This window comes from Pleurodeles waltl, chromosome 1_1, assembly GCF_031143425.1.
Source record: "Pleurodeles waltl isolate 20211129_DDA chromosome 1_1, aPleWal1.hap1.20221129, whole genome shotgun sequence".
NCBI classification, from domain to species: Eukaryota; Metazoa; Chordata; class Amphibia; order Caudata; family Salamandridae; genus Pleurodeles; species Pleurodeles waltl.
In genome coordinates this window covers 540900896-540926231 of record NC_090436.1, presented here as the reverse complement: position 1 = coordinate 540926231, position 25336 = coordinate 540900896, and the positions used below count along the sequence as shown (strand labels likewise).

Sequence of the window (25336 nt, the reverse complement as noted above, 5' to 3'; positions counted from 1 at the left end):
ATCACAGCCGTCAATGGTTTAGTTTTATCAAATTAGATGTTTCTCTTGTGGAAGTTTCATCAGAATTAGAGTTATACGTGGATAAAATTACAAGCCTATAATTTGGCCATCACATGCCTGCTCTGATACTAGAACAGGCGTGTAGTAATAAAATACTGTTGCTACATAATTTGTACTATCCAGTAATTGTATAACCGCAGGTGCTGTTCCTCTTTTGACCTCAAGGAGACACAACTCCTCAATTCTATTATTCTAGCAACCTAATGGTTTGATGTAGTTTTCTTTTTGTCCACTCTATTATAAAGACTAACATAGCTTCAGCTTAGATACACATGTAAAGATATAAGTAAGTCTTGTCAGACTATACTGCCCTTATACAGTGCCTCACGCCTCTGTATGGTCGTAAAATCCCCTAGTGTCTTGCAGCTCCCATGTAATATCCAGCTTCTGTTTGTAATGTACTTGGTTTCTGGAAGCAAAGTAGCAATTATTTAAAAATTATATTTTCCCATGTAATACATTGGTAAAGAATATTGACGCTTGTTTAATTTCTAAATATTTATGAAGCCTTCAATAAGTAATTTAAATTAATCAAACAACCCACATTTAATAGGTTTTATGATACTGAACTGTGCTTGAAAAAATGTCAACCCAACCAAGACATATTTTCTGTTGTGTGCCATGAAGAAAAAAAAACAGTGCAAACCTGGCTCAGTCACATGAACATTTATGGCTTCAAACCTCAACTTTAACCCAAAGCCAAAACACTTGGTTACACCCTGAACACTAACCTCAGGGAACTCATTGCCACTAATAAAAAGGCAGTCTGGTGTCCGCTCTTTCTCGTCAAGAAAGTCAAACCTTTCTTCCAGAAAGTGACTTCACAACTTTTGTTCATGCCCTAGTACTCCCCACTCGCACCAGTTAAGACTGATTTGCATATGGCTGGGTCCAAACTGGAATGGCATGGGCAGCAAAAAAACGATGGATTTAGGCCCAGATCACTGTACTGGGGGTGAATGTTTGACAATGTTCAGCATTCCTTCCATCACTTGTTGTTTTTGCTTTGTCGCCCTAAGTGGGAAGGGTATGCCCAGACGTGGGTCCCGTGCTTCCCATGCCACTGGATTCAAGCTAGCCTGGCTGATGAGGGGTGAAACCCCGAAACCGGTCCCAGGATGCTTGTTTCCAGTCCAGGGAAGACCTGGCCTAGCAGTTCGGGCTGGACTGTTCCCATGGGGAACAGGGTCAAGACTGATTTGCATATGGCTGGATCCAAACTTGAATGGCATGGGCAGCAAAAAAACAATGGATTTAGGCCCAGATCACTGTACTGGGGGTGAATGTTTGACAATGTTCAGCATTCCGTCCATCACTTGTTGTTTTTGCTAAGTGCATCAGACACACTGCAGTACGTCTCATCCAGGGTAGGAAGAAAATGATCCTCATCCTAAATGAACTCCATTTGCTTCTCTTGTTGCTCTGCATTGTCTTCAAAACCAGCTGTATAATTTATAAAGCAATCTTGACCAGCAACCCTGCTTACCTTGCAGACAAGCTCACCATCTCTGAGATTCTTAGCACAGTTAAACCAGGACACCATTGGACTACAGACTAAGTAGTGTATAAAAGAAAAGAATAAGGCTGCAGACCTTTTCCATCTATGCATGCAGGATCTGGAACAACTTCCGCATATTCCCCAGGATCGCTCTAATATTGCTCCAATTTAGCAAAGAGTTGAAGACTACATTACAGTATCTTGCATTAACTGCCCATAACCCAACTACCTCTCCTATTCTTAGTTGACTTTTATGCTTGTCTTTCACCCTTTACAGCCTATTTGTGCTATAGGAATACCATATACATACATCCGGTAGAGTTTCTGAACTGTGCTATTGTGCTTTTTTCTGACCATTCATAGGCAAAGGTGATTATAGCAGTGTTTGCTCCTTGGTCCTGTGTTGTGACATTTTCAAAAACAGTTTACCAGCTCTAGCATTCATTTTTCTTTTTCTTAGATTGAAATGGGTATGAAGAATCATGAAATAGTTCCAGCCAGCTTGACAGCCTCCATTGCTAGCCTGAAACACGGTGGCTGCAATAAGATTTTGCGAGAATTGGTGAAGCACAAGCTGCTGGCATATGAACGCTCGAAATGTAAGTTACATTTGTTTGTTCTGGTACCCATGCGCTCCTGCAGTGGTTCAGACATTTCTTTGTAACAACTGGGTTCTTGACTGTTTGTCCTTATCTTGTGGAGTCTTGTACTGGGATTGAAGACTGAAAACACATGCATTGTTCAAACAAAGTGTGCCATCTCTAAATAAACAATTCAGGTACAGAAATTATCTTTGTCCCAAAATATTTCTTTTTTAATACAAATATCGACCAGAGAAACCGAAACCACAGTAACATCTAAAAGCTTACATGAATCAAACATGCCAAATATATCTGATTTATCCTTTATTATCAGCAGTTCATTAAATTCCTTATAAAACTGTACCTCTTATCTGCTCATTTAACCAACTCAAAACCGGGTCTCACTTGCGCACAAATTGTGCTTTCACTTCATGTCCAAGCAAGAGTCTTTCATAATGTCACTGTTATTGCCAAGAAGTTAAATGTATCCACGTTATGCTACTCAAAACAATCCCTTTTTGCCTGATTCTATTGTCCTTGCAGGAAGCCTCAAAACACAGCTTTAGCCTTTGTAGCTAGTCACTCCTATGCAATGCAAAGAGCTCACCTTGAAGGAATGAAACTAGTGCTTGGCTCTGTTTAGCGCTGAATAATTTTGTTATACTGAAGCCAAATAAATTCGAAACTGTGCAGTTTCGTATGGGATTTGATATCAGCCTTGAAGTAAAGGTTACTTATTATTCAATTCATATGCTTTGAAATATGAAAGAAATACACCTGGAAGGGCCACATGGAAAGGGAGCTGGTTTGCATATTTAAAGATGGCGCCTTGGGGTCCCCTTGGGCTGTTAAGGTGTTGGGGACCTGGGGCACACAGCAGATCCCGCAACGCAGGGCTCAGGGTGGCCAGATGTATTGCGATTTGAAGGTCTTGGGTGCTGTGCACAAAGGGACCCTTTGGAGCTGGAGGTAAGTCTTCTTCCATGGGCCTTGCAAGACGTTGTGGGTGCTCTGGTGGGAGGTCTGGGGTGTCACTGACATCCCTCGACTGGGGCTTCCTCCTGGTCCAGTTGCAGCTCTGGGTGAGCTGTTTTTGAAGTTGTCCGACGTGCACTGACCAATACCTGGGGTATTGGTACAACTTGGACATGGGAAGGTGCTGTGCCACCAAAGTTGGCACACTTGCAGATCTCGTCTGGGCTGTCGGTGTTTCGTCAGGTCTGGCTGCGACTTCCGGTTGCGGAGATATCATCCGGGCGGTGGTGTCCCTCACCAGTTTGCATGTTCCTTTCATGTTCCTTTGGTTTCTTGAGTGGTGCGTCCCCTCAGGAGGGAGGTCTCGGGCTATGTGCGAAGTCTGGAAGTCCTCTGGGTCTGTTGATGTTGGTCCAGTGGTCTGCTACTCCGCAGCAGCGATTGTCGGGACTCTGGTGCAGCAAACAGGGGTCTTGGAGCCTCTTCTGGTGCAGCAGGTCCTCTGCTCTCGTCCTGTCTGGTTCTTTGGTGTTTTCTTTTCTTCCAGATTAATCTAATTTCTTGGCTAGGGGAGCCCACTAAATACTGAATTTAGTCGGTGTTTTAGGGAGAACCTGGTAGTGTCCAATGGGACACTTACCCCTGGGTGGCTACACCCACTACAGTGACCACTTCCTGTGGGAAGGGTAACTTCCCTAAACCTCGTTGGATATTTTCCTGCCATCTAACATGGAGGAAAATGAAATGAGGGGTCCACTTCAGCCTGCAAGCTCCTAGGGGTGGTGCCTGCTCAGTGAGACCCCTCCTTCTACCCTTTGTGTGGTTTCCTGCCTTTGCTCCCGCCAAACGTGGGGGTTAACAAAGGGGGAAACCATCTGCTGCTTGCAGCAGTCCTGGAGGCTTGAGTTTCAAGGGTGGTAACCCTTTGAAGCTTACCGCCAGGAGAGTGCACATTCCTGAGGGAGGGGGTATTAGCTCCTCCACCCAGGAAGGGCATTGTTTTACAAACCAGAGAGCCATGGCTCTCCCCCAAATTTGTATATTGGATGTCTGAAAGTGGCAGGCTGGATGGAATGAGTCAGCAACTATGCCAGTCAGGTTAGCTTTTGCAGGGGGCATCTCTAAGGTGACCCCTGGGTACTTTTGGGGTTAAATCCAATGCTAGTAACAGTGTGGATTTATCATCCTGAGCTGTTTAATACCAAACAACCCATGGTGCAGAGTGACTATCATGTAGCTGGGGAACTCGTGTTTGATCAGTGTCCAGAACATGCACTTAACATGGCTGCTCTGTTCACTCACCATGTCCCAGGTTTGGTGAGGGCATATTGCTCATGCAATTATGCCCTCACTTATGGTATGGTGCACCCTACTTTAGGGCTGTAAGGCCTACCAGAGAGGTGACTTATCCATATCATATGCATAACCAGAGCACCCAGTATAGATTACACTCTTAATTCTTGCAAGTTTGGACCGTGTCTTGTTGATTTGTATTCTTGTATCTCAGTGTCTAGCAGGGAGGTCAGGGCACAAACGGGTGCCAGAATTATTACCTTATAATTGGCCTAGTGATGCCATACCGTGGGGTGTTTCTGGGGACACGCTCTAGCTTGGTATGCATCTAGCTTAAAGCCCATACAGTGGTCAAGCCCCTTCTTCCAAACTCTGAGTAATGGAGGGGTATTTGCTTTCCACATTTTGGCAATATCCCTTTTCACAAGTGTGAGTCCCAAGAATAACAGTTGTCTTTTATAGCGGTTTCCACCAATGACCTCTGTGCTTTGAAGGAGGATCACTTTGGGTTTTGCGGAATATCCCAGGAGAGGACCTCCCCGAGGTATATTGTGATGCCTTGCCAGAAATGTGTCAGTACAGTGCAGCTCCACACCATGTGGAAGAAAGTCCCTTCTTCATCTCCTCAACATAAGCATATTGGGGAGGCTATCGCACCCATGCGCCTTAGACTGTGTTGTGTAAAGTATGCTCTGTGGAGATATGTTTCAATTGAATCAAACAGAAGTGGACGGATATCGCAGCTCCGTCCAGTCATCATCTAGCGTGTCTATATCTTCTACCCTTGTCTGCCGTAGAGCTGAAAATGTGGTGGAGCTGTGTGGGATCAAAGATTGATATATTTTTGTAATCTTGTGGGCCCCCCAGATCTCCGACCAGGAGTTTCCCCTCTAGAGGGGTAAATTCTGGCTGTTCCTGCAGGTCTCTGATATATGGGGATAGAGCATGATGGAATCGTAGGTAATGATAGAATTGACTACGATGTAGTTGATATTTAATTTGCATCTCCTGCAACAATTTGAGAATTGTGCCGTGCATGACATATCTCAGTGGAACATTGGGAGGCATTAGTATCAGGAGTGAGTGGAAGACAGAGTGTTGAATAAAAAAATCTTCTTCCAGGGGTTCAGAGTGCATAAGCACCCCATGATAAGCCGCTGCCCTAGAGACTATCTAAGTGTAGGCAGTAGTGTCTTCTGATGGAGAAGGTTTGGAGGGGGGTATAGGTCAGGATCATTATCTGGAATGGGATCCGGGTCCTAGAGATCCCATAGGTCCACTATACCTCCATGCGAGTATGAGTGTGTTGGAGAAGGTAATGCTGGTGGACTATTGTGAGGTGAAAAAGAAAGCTGAACAAATTTTTAGTGAGCCTGTCAAAGCTAGAGTCATTACCCCTAGAATTGACAAAAAGTACAAGCCTAGCCCTACGGACCCAGACTACATCACACATCCGGTTCCTCCGGACTCGGTGGTAGTCAGCTCGACTAGAAAAAGAGCTAACAGCCAGTCATCAGGAGACGCTCCTCCTCCTGATAAGGAAAGTAGAAAATGTTATGCTGCAGGCAAAAGAGTAGCCACGCAAGCGGCTAACCAATGGAAAATTGCCAATTCTAAGGCACTTTTGGCCAGATATGACAGTGCCCATTGGGATCAGATGCAAGATCTTATACAGCACCTCCCAAAAGAGCATAAAAAAGGGCACAACAGGTGGTAGAAGAGGGACAGGCTATAAGTAATAACCAAATAAGGTCTGCTCTCGATGCTGCTGATACAGCAGCAAGGAGCGTCAACACTGCCATTACAATTAGAAGGCATGCATGGCTGTGCTCCTCTGAATTTTAAACCAGAAATACAACAGGCAGTACTTAATATGCCTTTTGACCAGAAACATTTATTTGGCCCTGAATTAGACACCACTATAGAAAACTGAGAAAAGACTCAGACACTGCTAAGGCAATGGGGGCATTATATACCACACCATATAGCTGCTCCATTCGCAGACCAAAGTTAGAGGAGGATTTAAGCCACAATCCTCTCACGCATCTACCTCCCAGTCAAAGCAGGGACAACCAGCTCAATATCAAAGAGGGGGATTTAGAGGGCCCTATAGAGGACAATCTTTCAGGAACAGAGGCAAGTTCCAAGCCTCAAAACAAGCCACTACACCATCTAAGCAGTGACTTCCTTCCCACCCCTGCACTCCACGCATCTCCTGTGTGGAGAAGACTACAGCAGTTCCACTCTCATTGGCAAAATATCACCATAGACAATTGGGTGGTATCAATTATCCGCAATGGCTATTGCCTAGAATTAATCTCCCCCCTCCAAACATTCCACCACGTCACCTTAAATTGTCCCCAGAACACAACGTTCTGCTGCAAGAAGAGGTACAATCTCTACTATTAAAAGAAGCAATAGAATTGGTTCCACATTCTCAACAGGGACAAGAGTATACTCACTATACTTCTTCATTCCCAAAAAATATGGTACCCTCAGGCGCATCTTGGACCTCAGGCCTCTCGATCGATACATCTTGTCAAGACATTTTCACATGGTAACTCTGCAGGATGTCATTCCACTACTACAAAAACAGGATTACATGACTGCTTTAGACCTCAAAGATGCGTAGTTCCATATACCCATCCATCCAGCTCACAGAAAATACCTCAGATTTGTCATAGCAGGAAAACATTACCAGTTCAAAGTTTTGCCATTCGGCACAACAACAGCTCCAAGAGTGTTCACAAAATGTCTAGCAGCAGTAGCAGCCTACTTGGACAACACATTCACGTCTTTCCATATCTAGATGATTGGCTAATAAAATCAAGCAATTTTACACAATGCCAACAACACACTCAATATATGATAGAAACCCTGCATACACTAGGGTTCACTCTCAATTACCAAAAATCACACCTTCAACCAGCACAAGTACAACCTTAACTAGGTGCTATTCTAAATACTCAAAAATGCCCTAGCATATCCAAATACACAAAGAATTCAAATTTTCCAAAATCTCATACCACACATACAGCCAAATCAACAATATACTGTAAGATTTATCATGAAAATTCTAGGGATGATGGGATCTTGCATAGCTATAGTTCCACATGCAAGACTAAACATGAGGCCCTTACAACAGTGCCTCTCACAACAATGGTCTCATGCACACGGTCAACTTCAAGATCTAGTGTCGATGGACCGGCAACACATATGTCCCTTCAATTGTGAAATCTCAGCAATCTAATGAAGGGGTGGTCATTTCAAGACCCTGTACCGCAGACCATAGTCACAACAGATGCATCCATGATAAGTTGGGGAGCTCATCTCAACAAGCATACCATTCAAGGGGAATGGGATCCCAAACAGAAACAGCTTCACTTAAACCACCTAGAATTATTAGCTGTATTTCTTGCCCTAAAAGCGTTTCAACTTCTTCTCAAACAGAAGACTGTTCTAATAAAAACAGACAAACAGAGTCAGACACATTCATCTCAACTGTCCTTACTTACCCAAACAATATGGAAATGGGCAGTTCACAATCACATTCATCTGTTAGCACAATACATTCCAGGGATAGGCAACCAGCTGGCAAATCTCCAAAGCAGGAATCACCAACAAACTCACGAATGGGAAATTCACTCCCAAGTACTTCAAAAGTGGGGGACACCAGAAATAGACCTATTCGCAACAAGCGAAAACGCAAAATGCCAAAACTTCGCAACCAGATACCCATATCCCCTATCCAAGGGCAAGGCACTATGGATCAGTTAGTCAAGGATATTTGCTTACGTTTTTTCCCCTCTCCCCCTCCTCCCCTTTCTGGTAAAAAAATAATACGTCAAACATCCCTCACCATGATACTCGTAGCCCCAACGTGGGCACTTCAGCATTGGTACACAACACTCCTAGATCTATCTGTAGTACCTCATTCCAAACTCCCAAACAGACCAGACTTGTTAACACAGAACAAAGGTCAAATAAGGCACCCAAGCCCCAATACTCTCAATCTGGCGATTTGGCTCCTGAAGTCATAGAATTTAGTTACCTAAAGCTTCCATCAGAATGTATGGAAGTAATTAAACAAGCATGTAAACCTACTACTAGACAATGTTACGCAAACAAGTGGAAAAGATTTGTCTACTACTGTCAATCTAAAAACACTGAACCACTTACTGCATCTATACAAGATATTGTATGCTGTTTACTTCATTTGCAGAAATCAAATTTTCTCATCCATCAAAATCTACCTTACTGCAATATCTGCTTATTTACAAACTATTCAACACACTTCTCTATTCAGCGTTCCTGTTATTAAAACCTTCATGGAAGGATTAAAAGGCATTATTCCACCCAGAATACCATCTTTTCCTTCCTGGAATTTAAATATCGTACTTACCAGACTCATGGGCCCACATTTTGAACCCATGCATTCTTGTCAAATTAAATTTTTAACAGGGAAAGTTGCCTTCCTTGTAGCTATTACTTCTTTACGAAGAGTTAGTGAAATATAGGCGTTCACTCTTGAGGAACCTTTCTTCCAAGTACACAAACATAAAGTTGTACTTAGGACAAATACAACATTTCTACCAAAGTGGTATCTCCTTTTCACATCAACCAAACAGTGGAATTGCCAGTCTTCTTTCCACAGCCAGACTCTGTGGCAGAAAGAGCTCTTATGTACTACATAGACAGAACTAAAGATTTTAGGAAAACAAAACAACTTTTTGTTGCCTTTTAACAACCACATAAAGGTAATCCTATATCTAAACAAGGCTCAGCAAAATGCATTGTTAAATGCATACAAACATGCTACATAAAAGCAAAGAGACAACTTTTAATCACTCCTAGAGCACATTCTACAAGAAAGAAAGGTGCATCAATGGCATTTTTAGGAAATATACCAATGGCTGATATATGTAAAGCGGCCACATGGTCAACTTCTCATACATTTACAATACACTATTGTGTTGATGATTTCTCACAGCAACAGGCTACTGTAGGCCAGGCTGTATTAACCCCTTAGCTGCTGGGTCTTCCCCCCCCCCCCCCCCCAGTGCTGAGCCCTTTTTGGACTATTTGGGGTAGTTCGCGCTTAGGCCTTCATAACTTTTTGTCCACATAAGCTAACTACGCCAAATTTGCTCCTTTTTTTTTCCAACATCCTAGGGATTCTAATGGTACCCAGAGTTTGTGGTTTCCCATGGAGGAGACCAAGAAAATAGCCAAAATACAGTGAAAATTTCATTTTTTCCAAAATAATAGGAAAAAAGGGCTGCCGAAGAAGGCTTGTGGTTTTTTCCCTGAAAATGCCATCAACAAAGGGTTTCTGGTGCTGAAATCACTATCTTCCCACCTTTCAGGAACGGGCAGACTTGAATCAGAAAACCACATTTTTCAACACAAATTTGGCATTTTACTGGGACATACCCCATTTTTACAGTTTTTGGTGCTTTCAGCCTCCTTCCAGTTAGTGACAGGAATGGGTGTGAAACCAACGCTGGATCCCGGAATGCTAAACATTTCTGAAAACTAGACAAAATTCTGAATTCAGCAAGGGGTCATTTGTGTAGATCCTACAAGGTTTTCCTACAGAAAATAACAGCTGAAATAAAAAAATATTGAAATTGAGCTGAAAACAACAGCCATTTTTCTTTGTTTTATTCTGTAACTTTTTCCTGCGATGTCAGATTTCCAAAAGCAATATACCGTTTTGTCTGCTGGACTCTTCTGGTTGCGGGGGTATAAAGGGCTTGTAGGTTCATCAAGAACCCTAGGTATCCAGAGCCAATAAATGAGCTGCACTCTGCAGTTGCTTTTCATTTTATACTGGGTATACAGCAATTCATTTGCTGAAATATGAAGAGTGAAAAATAGGTATCAAGAAAACCTTTGCATTTCCAAAATGGGCTCAAGATAAGGTTTTGAGGAGCAGTGGTTATTTGCACATCTCTGAATTCCGGGGTGCCCATACTAGCATGTGAATTGCAGGGCATTTCTCAAATAGACGTCTTTTTTACATACTCTCTTATATTTGGAAGGAAGAAATGTAGAGAAAGATAAGGGGCAATAACACTTGTTTTGCTATTCTATGTTCCCCCAAGTCTCCCGATAAAAATGATACCTCACTTGTGTGGGTAGGCCTAGCGCCAGCAACAGGAAATGCCCCAAAACACAACGTGGACACATCACATTTTTTTGACAGAAAACAGAGGTGTTTTTTGCAAAGTGCCTAGCTGTGGATTTTGGCCTCTAGCTCATCCGGCACCTAGGGAAACCTACCAACCCTATGCATTTTTGAAAACTAGAGACCTAGGGGAATCCAAGATGGGGTGACTTGTGGGGCTCTGACCAGGTTCTGTTACCCAGAATCCTTTGCAAACCTCAAAAAGTGGCTAAAAAAACAAGTTTTCCTCACATTTCGGTGACAGAAAGTTCTGGAATCTGAGAGGAGCCACAAATTCCCTTCCACCCAGCGTTCCCCCAAGTCTCCCGATAAAAATGATACCTCACTTGTGTGGGTAGGCCTAGCACCTGCGACAGGAAATGCCCCAAAACACAACGTGGACACATCACATTTTTTCATAGAAAACAGTGCCTACCTGTGGATTTTTTCTTCTAGCTCAGCCGGCACCTGGGGAAACCTAGCAAACCAGCGCATTTTTGAAAACTAGAAACCCAGGGGAATCCAAGATGAGGTGACTTGTGGGCTCTGACCAGGTTCTGTTACCCAGAATCCTTTGCAAACCTCAAAATGTGGCTAAAATAACACGTTTTCTTCACATTTCGGTGACAGAAAGTTCTGGAATCTGAGAGGAGCCACAAATTACCTTCCACCCAGCGTTCCCCAAGTCTCCCGATAAAAATGATACCTCACTTATGTGGGTAGGCCTGGTGCCCGCGACAGGAATAGATCACACAACAGGTCAATGTTGGTCCTTACGTGAGGCAGCTGTTGACCCTGGGGTGATCCATTCCTGACGCAGGCACTAGGTGTAGGCACTCAAGTGGGGTAGTGTTTTTATCAGGACAGGTGAGGAGTCACTGGGTGTTAGGAATTTTGTGGATCCCAGCATATTCCTGTAGTTTGTGTGACAGAAATGCGAGAAAAATAGTTTTTATTCAACATTTCAGCTTTGCAGGGTATTCTGGGTAAGAAAACTTTGGGGAATCCACACAAGTCACACCTCTGTGGACTCCCCCGAATGTCTAGTTTCCAGAAATGTTTGGGTTTAGTGTGTTTCTCTATATGGCCGCCGAATCCAGGACCAAAAACACAGGTGCCTGCCTTACAAAACCAGTTTGTTTTGCCATAGATAATTTTGATGTCTCCACAATACGATTTGGGTGGTGGAATTTGGGGCTGAACTAAATTGGGGAGCTCCCAAGAGAGCACTCTCTCTGCTTGCCGCCGCATTCACCTGCTCTCTGGGTTGGGCTAACCCACTATTACCCAGTTGCACAAACAGCTTGCGAAGGGACAGCAGGACTGTCCTCATCACCTCCCTCATAATGTACTGGAAGAGGAGTTATCGAATGGGACTCCTCAGACTGAAAAATCACTCCCAGAGTCTGCGCCATTGTCCTATCCCTCAGATACTGTCTCAGTCTCTGATCCTATGTCAGAGCGGTCGTCTATAACCGGAGTGCAGGCAGCAGTCATCCATCAAGATGCCATCTCTGCTATTGGCTAAACTGTTGCTCTAAAACACTAGCCTACGTAGACAGTCACAAAATCGATGGTGTGTGTGAGATAAGTGCAACAGTAGAGGCCACCTTACCTGCGCTTCTTCCCTCAATCAGCACGTTCTTTCTAGTCACTCAAAAAACACCTTGTCACATACCATTCGTCACAGTCTTTAGCACCTCCTGCGCCCAGTCCAACAATCATTATTGGTGCTCCCACTCCCTCCTCCTAGGATTCCCTCATTACCACCCAGCAAAAGTGCCCTTCATCTCTCCATAGCCGCCCTGCACCCCGCACATACATTTCATTGGTATTATAGCGCAGGTAATGGCTGACTTTACTAATGTACTCAGCTATTTACATAAAATACAGATTTGCTCTTTGCAGTAGGCATATAAACCTTCTGCGCTTCTTTATGGCACTAAAACTGCCACTAGACAAGTCTGACCCTTTTCCCCCCAGGGAAACCACACACATATTGACAAAAGTGATATATATATGACAGCCAACCACCTGAAACTCAACTCAAGCAAAACCAAAATAATCCTCTTTGGCCCACACAAAAACACCTGGGACCCCTCATGGTGGCCCACCACGCTAGGCCCTGCACCCACCCCCGCCAACCACGCACGCAACCTCGGCATCATCCTAGACTCCTCCCTCTCGATGACCCAACAAATCAACGCTCTCACCTCCTCATGCTTCAACACACTCTGTATACTGAAAAAAACATTCAAATGGATCCCCACAGAGACCAGAAAAACTGTCACTCACGCACTCATCAGCAGCAGACTTGATTACGGAAACACCCTCTTCGCCGGCACCACTCTAAAACTCAAGCGCAAACTACACGCATCCAGAACTCAGCAGCACGACTCATCCTCGACCTCCCCGGACACGAACACCTCTCCACACCTCAAATCCCTCCACTGGCTCCCCATTGACAAAAGGATCACCTTCAAGATCCTCATCCTCGCACACAAATCACTCCACAACACAGGCCCTGCCTACCTCAACGAGAGTCACCTTCCACACCCCCACACGAAACCTCCGCTCAGCTGACCCCTCTCTCGCCTCTGTCCCCCGCATCAAACACACCACCACCGGGGGCAGATCCTTCTCCTACCTTGCACCCAAAACCTGGAACGCCCTCCCAACCCACCTTCGCAAGACCCAAAACCTACTTCTTTTCAGGAAGGGCCTCAAAACCTGGCTTTTCGAACAGTGAACCTCCCAGCCCCTTTCCCTCCCCCATCCCCCTCCCCCCCCCCCCCCCCCCCCCCCCCCCCCCCCCCAGCGCCTTGAGACCCTCACGGGTGAGTAGCACGCTTTATAAATCTCTTTGATTGATTGAGATATATAGATATAGATATAGATATATCTACATAGATATATCTATAGATATATCCATGTACATAGATATATATACATAGATATATCTATATATATATATAGATCTTTTTTTTTGTTGTTGTTGTTGTATGGTTTCCTTGGGGGCCAAAATGGCCCCCAGGGAAACCCTACAACATCTAAAAAAAAAATATTGCCCCCACAGGGGGTTGCCCTGCCCACGGGCGACCCCCTATCTTTATTTTTATTATTTTTTGAAAAAAAAAAATAATTCCCCTGGGGGGGGGGGCACCTACTTTTTTAAATATGCCCCCGGGGGGTTGGGGAGGGCGGCCCGTTTTCCGAGGGGGCCGACCCCCCCCTCCCCCCCCCCCCCCCCCCCCCCCAAGTGAAATCCCTGGCGTCTAGTGGTGTTTCCTGGCCCCCGATCGCAGCACAGTTTCAGAAGGCCTCGTAAGAAAGGGGAGAGTCTTTTGAAAGTTTTCCTGGCACCCGATCACAGCACAGCTGCGACCGGGGGCAAGGAAACACTTTCAGGAAGGCCTCGTAAGAAAGGGGAGACTCTCCCCTTTCTTACGAGGCCTTCCCGAACGTGGGGAAGGCCGTTTTCCCCATCGAAGCAGGAAGCGCCCGCAAGGCTGCTTCCTGCTTCGATGGGGAAAACAACTTTGTAATGTCAGCGCGCCTTGTGGCGCGCTGACGTCACAAAGGGTCGGGTGGGGGGTGGAGGGGAGACATGGAAGCTTCCGTGTCTCCCGGAAAAAGGAAAAAAAAATCCTCTGGTGCGATGCACCCGAGGATTTATTAATACCCTCCCTGGTGTCGGCCACTGGTCGTGACCTGCACCAGGGAGGGAGTGTGGGCGTCGGCCATTGGCCGACACCCGCAGTGAAAAGGTTAAGGACACTATTTCAAACAACTTCAACTCCTACAGGCTAGCCACCGCGATTTTTTTGGGAGGACTAACTGCTTTGTAGTCTATGCATAACATATGTATGTACAGCTACACATGCCATTGAATGGAAAATGTCACTTAGCCAGTGTACATCTGTTCGTGGCATGTAGTGCTGCAGATTCACATGCACCCTCCCTCCTCCCCGGAAGCCTGTAGTCATTCAAGTTTCACATTTGTACATATGTATATACATTTACATTTGCATGGACATCTCTTTATATTCTTTCACTCCTTCCTTCACCCTTTGCGGGAAAACAATCTAACAATGGAGTTGATGCCCATGCGCACTGTAACCGAGAGGAGTCCTCACTCGATCCTGTGACTCCGAAAAGACTTCTTCGAAGAAAAACAACTTGGAACACTCCGAGCCCAATACTAGATGTCGGAAGAGATATGATCCCAACACTTGGTGTCAGAAGAGCTATGCAAAGCATGTGAATCTGCAGCACTACATGTCACAAACAGATGTACACTGGCTAAGTGACATTTTTTTTATATATATATATATATATATATATATATATATATAGTGATTATATATTCATGCACAACGCCCAGCTAAAAAAAAAAAATAAGAATTAAAAATGCATCACCGTGGGGCTTGACATAGACATCATCTCTTGCCAGCTTCAAGTTGTGAACCCAAATGACCGCGAAAAAAGAGAACTACCCACAATGGGATCCAAGCAAGGCATCTCCTCCTGGAAATGGGTTCTGTTTAATCCCGGTCATCAAGCTTCCCTCTTGTTTACTTTAAACAAGCTGGAGGAGAATTCTAGAAACTCCCCCTCCAATACAGTAAGTTGTTATTCAAACGCTAGCTGTACTAGGTCAGTGTTGAAAGAGCATGTTTAGAGATTGGCCCCATCCCAAGGTGCGCTCCCAAGACCGAACTGTTCTCTGCCATACCATAAACATTCTCTGGTACATCCTTCTCTTTCCCTCACTCCTCCATGTTATGTCCCATACTTGGTGAGAAAGAGCGAGAGGAGCAAAAACATGTTGCATAAGTTGTGCATGGAAAAATACCTGCACCACAAGTATGATGGTGTTTGAACCTAAGCACAGAATGGAGTCCGTGTTCAAGATGGAGCAGGGGGTAAAATAAAGATAGCATTACACCACTCCTAGGAGATGCTTCTCCAGCTGGTGCATAAATGCTTTGAAAAAATCACTGGGGAACCCATTTGTTCCTGGGGCCTTCCCGGCTTGCATCTCTGCCAGGGCTGGTGAGAGTTCATCCTCCATTATAGCCTCGTCTAGTATGGCTCGAGCATCATCAGGCGGAGACAGCGGGTTTGAATACCTCAATGAATTTGATAATTTGATCAGTCAGCTGCAATTTTCTGGGCATATACCAACGTATAGTAGGTTGGGAAGCTCTGGGCCACCACACAGGTGTCCAAGAGAAGCCCACCCTGGTCATCTCGGATCACTGGCACTGGGGAAATGTTATGTGTGGCCTGGCAAAGTCAGTGTAATAACCTGCTAGATTTGTCACCCCATTGTTATATACCACTTTGGGTCACCTGCCATATTTATTTGTCCTGGTCTAGAAGCAGTTTTTGATATCACTCCTGGGCTAAACCTAGTTGCCGTCGTGCTTCGTCACCATCTGTTTGTTGACCACTTTCCTCTAGCGTACTTGTCTGTATTCCTGTTTCAATTAGGCTGTGGCCTCTGCTTTCTCCTGCGCAAAAGCTGATGTCTATGTCCGAATCATCAGTTTAAGGGCTTCCCACAGTGTTTCTGCAGAGGACATGGGTGTACTATTGCAGGCAGAGTATTCCGTTATAGCTTGCTGTAGCAAAGTCTTATAAGATGGATTCTAGAGATGCCAGGTGGCCATGCACCAGGGGAATGTAGGGTGCACGGGTCCCACCGAAAGATGCAGAACCACAGTGGAGTGATCGGAGAGCCCTTTGGGTAGTATGTCTATCTGCAACACTATATGGAGGAATTTGCCAAGTACCATCATAGAGTCTAATCTTGAGGATGAGCCATGGACGTCGAGTAGAATATGTATCCCAATTCTGGTGGATGATATGCTCTCCAGGTGTCCCTCCAGCCCAGAGTAGTCACCAGGTAGCCCAGTCTGGACCCTATGGCCCCAACCTCCTGGCACGCCACCTATCTAGCTCTGGGTGCATCACATCATTCCAGTCGCCCCTGTCATGGGGAGGATGTCGGCCAGATCTCCCTACAGCCCCACGACCTGTTCTATGAACGATTGTTAGGTGGGGAAATCATCACATTTTTGATAAGGTACTTTTCAAATCGAAAAGGACTGATTGGTCGGCTGAATTGATGTTGTCTAGTATGTACTCTAAATGTGTGATTCTAAGTATGGTTTATCAGTCCAGCCTCAACTGCCAAGCCAAGTCCCCTCAAAACTGGCAGTTCGGGCTGTATTGTCCCACTGGGGGAGGACCAAGGATGAATTGTATATGGTTGATCTCTGTATGGAATGGCACAATGGGGTAAACAATGAGCTGAAATGTAGCCTGAGTGAGTGCCAGTGTCTGCGGTTAATTAATGCATTCCTTTCATCATTTTGTTGCAGTAGATGCCTAAGTGTGATGGTTCTATCCAGACGTGGTCCAGTGTCAGAGGTAACATAGCCTGCCAGCTCTACTGGACCATTCCTATCCGCAGGAATGAGGCTGATATCTGTCTAGTGAGGCACAATGGGTAAAAGATTATGGACTAGAGTCTGGCCTGAGCGATTACCAGTGGCTGAGATTAATTCAAGTACTTTTCCATCTCCTTGCTTTCTGTTCCAATCACCCCAGGCCCATCGTCCAACCGGATTCTGCCACTTCATAATTCATCACCTTAAACTGACTTAAACATCATACAATGTTTACTCTGTGCTACAACTGCCAAGCGCGTTCACCAAAAATACTCCCCTTCTCAGCTAGGTATTTTGCTGCTTACACTTCCCGCAGCGCAGCCACTCTTGATTTACAGCCCATCATGAGCTTGTTACTAATGAACCATTTAGCTTGCACATTTGTGTACCCTGCCAACCTTTGCTGCAAATGGAAGTCCATTTATCGCAAAAATCAAATCATGTTTTCTTAGTAGCATTTCCTTTTTTATGTGGTCTTTTAAGAGTAATCTTGCCTTACCTATTTGGTTATCCTGTAAGGACTATACTCTGAGTAGATTCTATGTTAACTATGCAAACTTTCATGGCCTGTTCCTTTGATGACTGGCTCGCGGTGTTGTTTGGCTTCAACTGTTCTCTGCGTTGCAATCTGTTGTCACTTGTTTGGATTAAGAGATAAGTCAATGGGAGCTTCTGCTATTCCGTATTTTCTTTTCTGTTAACAAGCCCAGTCATGGATTGATTCTTACCTGCAGCCTATAATTGCATTTGAAAGGAGATATGACTTTCTGTAGCATAGGGGTGAGCCCATGTGTGTTTCAGAAGGTGGGCAGAATTCCTTGGCCAAAAGATGGTACAGGGATCCCAAATGTCTGTAGAAGTAATGGGCAGTTGGTGTCCAGGTGAGTAACTTGTGCATGTTAGGTTGATATTTTATTCCAATAGGATATTTCCTTAAGTGAAGAGTACTGTTGTTTTTAATATAAAACCACATCCTTTTTTATGTAGCTATACATGGTCTGCTAACCTTTGTCACTATGTGCTAAATGTCAAACTTTTTTTAAAACTGTTATTCAAACTCAGTACATCTGTCATTTCAATTTAGCATACAAATTAACTGATATGCAAAAGCCAGTATTTTCTCAATCTAATTTAGTTTTGTTGTGAAGGCCATTATGCCAAATTATGGTTCTACCTTTGTAGGCTGTTGATATTCGTAAACTCACAATATCTCCGCTTCCACTCAGGATCCGGGAGCGCTTTTACAAGAGAAAAAATATGTTTTGGAAAAAAAACTAAATTAAAGGCATTTTACTGTAACTTACACCTACTTTTTTTTAAAGAATTAAATATCCAACAGTTATTACTTAGCTAGTACATAAACATTTCACGCTCTGTTTTTAGAAACAAAAAGAAAAGAAAATGTCTGCAAAGGCATAGCTAGTCATCTTGCTAGCTCTCATTGGTACAGCTAAAGAGGGACAACCCTAAATTTATGAAACACTCCACAACTCTTAGACACCCATGAAGAGATCTTGATTATGGGCTAGAAATAAACACTGCAGTTTCGAGTTACAGTTCATCAAATGTCTCTGCTCAGGAGTCAATAATGAGTTTTAGTTATAGATTAAAATTATATTTATCTTAAGTTTAAAATTTCTTCTTTATTAGTCATATAAGATTTACAGAACATTGCATAAAGCGTGTCCCCAAATCTATCCCAATTCTAGGATTCTAAATCTGTAAGACTAAATCATTTTAGTCAGATAATACCTAAAGGAGCAAGATTTCGAGAGGCAGTCTAGGCAGCAAAGCTATTAGTACTCATAACAAGTACTTTAATAAACTCTGATAGAAAATAGACTTTGCTCTCTGCCTAGACTAAGTCTCAGTCAAGAGTTCTGAGAGAGAATAATTTGAATCTGAGAGCGAGCTTGCATGCTGCTTTGCATCTGTTCTTTTCCTAGGACACTTTTCATAACAAATACAACAGCATACATTTTAGTACAAATTGTTTCAGCCAGTCGTTAAGAAGAAAATCTGTGAGTCAGGAACAGTTTCTGTCGGGATGGTAGCTTCTAACAAAGACAGTTCAAACTGTAGGATACATTTGTCAACAATTCAAAATTGGTTGAAACTTTCCAAATGTTCCTAGCTGTCTTACTTTCTGAAAGAAAAGACACTTGTGTAAATATAATGCACAAATGGTTTATATCGGACTTCTTCTCACACATCTCCAGTTTAAAGTCTATTCATAAAGAAGAATGTTCGATGGCATCTGTCGCTGTAGATACACATGGTATGCATGAGCTCGCCATCTGGTGTTGGGTCGGAGTGTTACAAGTTGTTTTTCTTCGAAGAAGTGTTTTCGAGTCACGGGACCGAGTGACTCCACCTTCTGTGCTCATTGCGCATGGGCGTCGACTCCATCTTCGATTGTTTTCTTTCCGCCATCGGGTTCGGACGTGTTCATGTCGCTCCGAGTTTCGGAACGGAAAGATAGCTGAAGACGGAAGATTTTCGACGGTATCGTTGCGATCCGGTTAGAGATAGATACATACTACGACGCGTTGAACATCGAAGCGCTTCGGTGCCCTTCGGGGTAGATTTCGGCACCCCGTCGGGGCCTAGTCGGCCCGACCGCGTGGAGGACAACGCCGATGGATCGGACCCCGTTTCGATTCTGCCCCGAATGCCACAACAAATATCCTTATACGGACCTGCACTCGGTCTGTAATCTGTGCCTGTCACCCGAGCACAGTGAAGAATCCTGCGAGGCCTGTCGGGCGTTCCGGTCCCGAAAAACTCTGCGCGACCGTCGAGCGAGAAGACTGCAGATGGCGTCCACGCCAAAAGAGCGTCGACAGTTCGAGACAGAAGAAGAACAGGAGGAATCCTTTTCCATCCAGGATTCAGACTCCGACGAGCTACACTCTACAAGAACTGTGAGTAAGACGTCGAGATCAAACCTTAAAAAAGGAAAGAAGGCCCAGGGGACGCCACTGCCAACCGGCCATGGCTCCACCCAAATTCTCGGTGACCAACAATCGGCACCGAAAAAGGCCCATTCAGTGTCGAGATCGTCCGACTTCGGTCGAGACACCGGCACGCAGCCTCCTCGGGACCGAGAGAGTGCTAAACAGAAGCATCGACACCGAGAGTTCGGTGTCGACACCGATCGACGCCGAGACAGTGGCGCCGAAGACCATAGAGGCCAAGAATTTTCGGCACAGAAAAAGAGGAAGGTTACCTCGGAGCCGAAAAAACAATCGACAGGGCTTTCGGAGCCGAAAAAAGCGACATCAGACCCTGTTTCTGGCTCCTATACCGAAGAGCATTCTATGTCTTCTCAAATGAAGAAACATAGATTTGAACAAGAACTGCAATCCACTGACGTGGATCACACGCAAAAGCGTATCTTTATTCAGCAGGGGACTGGGAAGATCAGTACCCTTCCACCTGTCAAACGAAAGAGAACGCTTCAGTTTACTCCTCAGCAACAAACAACACAAAAGGTAACACCTCCTCCCTCGCCTCCACCTGTAACTCCGGCTTCGCCAACTTACACCCCGTCACATTCGCCAGCTCACACCGCCATGAGCCACGACGACCAAGATCAGGATGCGTGGGACTTGTACGACGCACCAGTGTCTGATAACAGCCCAGACACATACCCAACTAGGCCATCACCACCGGAAGACAGCACAGCCTACTCACAAGTGGTGGCTAGAGCAGCTCTATTCCATAATGTGGAACTACACTCGGAACAAGTAGAGGATGATTTTTTATTTAACACCCTCTCCTCAACCCACAGCTCCTACCAAAGCCTGCCGATGCTCCCAGGCATGCTACGCCATGCAAAGGACATTTTCAAGGAGCCAGTTAAAAGTAGGGCAGTGACGCCTAGGGTGGACAAAAAGTATAAGGCGCCTCCTACGGACCCTGTCTTCATCACCTCTCAGCTGCCACCAGACTCTGTGGTGGTAGGGGCTGCCAGAAAACGGGCAAACTCACACACTTCTGGGGATGCACCTCCCCCAGATAAAGAAAGTAGGAAGTTCGATGCAGCCGGGAAGAGGGTTGCTGTCCAAGCAGCAAACCAGTGGCGCATCGCAAATTCACAAGCGCTGCTAGCGCGATACGACAGAGCCCACTGGGATGAGATGCAGCATCTCATTGAACATCTCCCAAAAGATCTGCAAAAAAGAGCAAAACAGGTTGTTGAGGAGGGTCAAAACATTTCCAACAATCAAATACGCTCCTCCATGGATGCAGCAGACACGGCCGCAAGAACCATTAATACGTCGGTTACCATCCGTAGGCACGCATGGCTCAGAACGTCTGGATTCAAGCCAGAAATTCAGCAGGCAGTGCTTAACATGCCAGTAAACGAGAAACTTCTGTTCGGTCCGGAGGTCGACACAGCTATAGAAAAGCTCAAGAAGGACACTGACACTGCCAAGGCCATGGGCGCACTCTACTCCCCGCAGAGCAGAGGATCTTATAACACCTTCCGCAAAACACCTTTTAGAGGAGGGTTTCGGGGTCAGGCCACACAAGCTAGCACCTCACAGTCCGCACCGCCCACCTACCAGGGACAGTACAGGGGAGGTTTTCGGGGCCAGTATAGAGGGGGGCAATTTCCTAGGAATAGAGGAAGATTTCAAAGCCCCAAAACCACTACCAACAAGCAGTGACTCACACGTCACTCACCCCTCCCACACAACACCAGTGGGGGGGAGGATACATCAATATTACGAAGCATGGGACAAAATAACTACAGATACATGGGTCCTAGCAATTATCCAACATGGTTATTGCATAGAATTCATGCAATTCCCTCCAGACATACCACCAAAATCACAACATTTATCAAAATACCATTCACAACTTCTAGAGATAGAAGTTCAAGCACTACTGCAAAAAAATGCAATAGAATTAGTACCAAGCACACAAATAAACACAGGAGTTTATTCACTGTACTTCTTGATACCAAAAAAGGACGAAACACTGAGACCAATTCTAGACCTCAGGGTAGTAAACACATTCATCAAATCAGACCACTTTCACATGGTCACACTACAAGAAGTGTTACCATTGCTCAGAAAACACGACTACATGACAACCCTAGACCTCAAGGACGCATATTTCCATATACCAATCCATCAATCACACAGGAAATATCTAAGGTTTGTATTCAAAGGAATACATTACCAATTCAAAGTATTGCCTTTTGGTTTAACAACCGCTCCAAGAGTATTCACAAAGTGCCTAGCAGTAGTCGCTGCACACATCAGAAGGCAGCAAATACATGTGTTCCCGTATCTAGACGACTGGCTAATCAAAACCAGTTCGCTCACACAATGCTCAAACCACACAAATCAAGTCATACAAACCCTCTACAATTTAGGGTTCACCGTCAACTTTGCAAAATCAAACATTCTGCCAAGCAAAGTACAGCAATATCTAGGAGCCATAATAGACACGACAAAAGGAGTAGCAACGCCAACTCCACAAAGGATCCACAATTTCAACAGGGTCATTCAACACATGTCTCCAAACCAAACAATACAAGCAAGAACAATACTACAGCTCCTAGGCATGATGTCCTCATGCATAGCCATTGTCCCAAACGCAAGACTGCACATGAGGCCCTTACAACAGTGCCTAGCCTCACAGTGGTCTCAAGCACAGGGTCACCTTCTAGATCTGGTGTTGCTAGACCGCCAAACTTACCTATCGCTTCTATGGTGGAACAGTATAAATTTAAACATAGGGCGGCCTTTCCAAGACCCAGTGCCACAGTACGTAATAACAACAGATGCTTCCATGACAGGGTGGGGAGCACATCTCAATCAACACAACATAAGAGGACAATGGAACATACATCAAACAAAACTGCATATAAATCATCTAGAATTATTAGCAGTTTTTCAAGCACTAAAAGCTTTCCAACCAATCATAACCCACAAATACATCCTTGTCAAAACAGACAACATGACAACGATGTATTATCTAAACAAACAAGGAGGAACACATTCAACGCAGTTAAGCTTGTTAGCTCAAAAAATATGGAAGTGGGCAATCCACCATCAAATTGGTCTAATAGCACAGTTTATTCCGGGGATCCAGAATCAGCTGGCAGACAATCTCTCTCGAGATCACCAGCAAGTCCACGAATGGGAAATCCACCCACAAATTCTGAACACCTACTTCACACTCTGGGGAACACCACAAATAGACTTATTTGCAACAAAAGAGAACGCAAAATGCCAAAACTTCGCGTCCAGATACCCACACAAGCAATCCCAAGGCAATGCCCTATGGATGAACTGGTCAGGAATATTTGCTTACGCTTTTCCTCCTCTCCCTCTCCTTCCTTACCTAGTAAACAAATTGAGTCAAAACAAACTCAAACTCATTTTAATAGCACCAACGTGGGCAAGACAACCCTGGTACACAACACTGCTAGATCTGTCTGTAGTACCACACATCAAACTGCCCAACAAACCAGATCTGTTAACGCAACACAACCAACAGATCAGACACCCGGACCCAGCATCGCTGAATCTAGCAATCTGGCTCCTGAAATCCTAGAATTCGGACACTTACAACTTAGCCAAGAGTGTATGGAAGTCATAAAGCAGGCCAGAAGGCCATCCACTAGACACTGCTACGCAAGTAAGTGGAAAAGATTTGTTTGGTACTGCCATCATAATCAGATACAACCACTAGAGGCAACTCCAAAACATATAGTAAATTACTTGCTCCATTTACAAAAAGCAAAGCTAGCCTTCTCTTCTATTAAAATACACCTTGCAGCAATATCTGCATACCTGCAAACTACATATTCAACTTCCTTGTATAGGATACCAGTTATCAAAGCATTCATAGAAGGGCTTAAAAGAATTATACCACCAAGAACACCACCTGTTCCTTCATGGAACCTAAACGTGGTTCTAACAAGACTCATGGGCCCACCCTTCGAACCCATGCACTCTTGCGGAATACAATTCCTCACCTGGAAAGTTGCCTTTCTCATCGCCATTACATCTCTAAGAAGAGTAAGTGAAATTCAAGCGTTCACAACACAAGAGCCTTTTATACAAATACATAAAAATAAGGTCGTCCTACGACCTAATCCAAAATTTTTACCAAAAGTTATTTCTCCATTCCATCTAAATCAAACGGTAGAATTACCAGTATTCTTCCCACAGCCAGATTCTGTGGCTGAAAGAGCACTACATACATTAGATGTCAAAAGAGCATTAATGTACTACATTGACAGAACGAAGAACATCAGAAAAACTAAACAGCTATTTATTGCATTCCAAAAACCTCATGCAGGTAACCCAATATCAAAACAAGGTATAACCAGATGGATAGTTAAATGCATCCAAATCTGCTACCTTAAAGCAAAAAGACAACTGCCCATTACTCCCAGGGCACATTCAACAAGGAAAAAAGGTGCTTCAATGGCCTTTTTAGGAAACATCCCAATGCAAGAAATATGTAAGGCAGCCACTTGGTCTACGCCTCACACATTCACCAAACACTACTGTATAGATGTGCTATCCGCACAACAAGCTACAGTAGGTCAAGCTGTATTAAGAACTCTATTTCAGACAACTTCTACTCCTACAGGCTAAACCACCGCTTATGGGGAACTAACTGCTTACTAGTCTATGCATACCATGTGTATCTACAGCGACAGATGCCATCGAACTGAAAATGTCACTTACCCAGTGTACATCTGTTCGTGGCATCAGTCGCTGAGATTCACATGGACCCACCCACCTCCCCGGAAGCCTGTAGCAGTTCAGAAGTTACCTTCAATTTTGTACATTTGTATATATATTACTTAATCCTTTAATAGGTACATACTTACATTTTTCATTGCGCGGGCACTATTACTATAGTACAACTCCTACCTCACCCTCTGCGGGGAAAACAATCGAAGATGGAGTCGACGCCCATGCGCAATGAGCACAGAAGGTGGAGTCACTCGGTCCCGTGACTCGAAAACACTTCTTCGAAGAAAAACAACTTGTAACACTCCGACCCAACACCAGATGGCGAGCTCATGCATACCATGTGAATCTCAGCGACTGATGCCACGAACAGATGTACACTGGGTAAGTGACATTTTCATTTTCAGATTAGTTTAACAAGTTTTCAGATTCCGATGCAGGTAAAGTGGTTAAAAAGGAATAACATAATATAGCTTTCTTTGTTAGCATAGGAAGTTTGCATCATGCAGATGTTATGCAAAAGTTACGATATAAGCATTTTTGTGAGCTAAAGTTGTTTCGGAATTTGTCAT

The 25336-nt window shown here is 44.5% G+C and overlaps 1 protein-coding gene across 1 annotated transcript in view; it reads left to right on the top strand.

Annotated features, from left to right (window-relative positions):
- Positions 1-25336, top strand: part of RIOK2 (RIO kinase 2) — a 229516-nt gene that overhangs the window by 13167 nt on the left and 191013 nt on the right. Inside the window, exon 2 of the mRNA XM_069225952.1 lies at positions 2019-2157. Coding sequence (XP_069082053.1) covers positions 2019-2157 — 139 coding nt within the window. The remainder of the gene's footprint in view (positions 1-2018; positions 2158-25336) is intronic.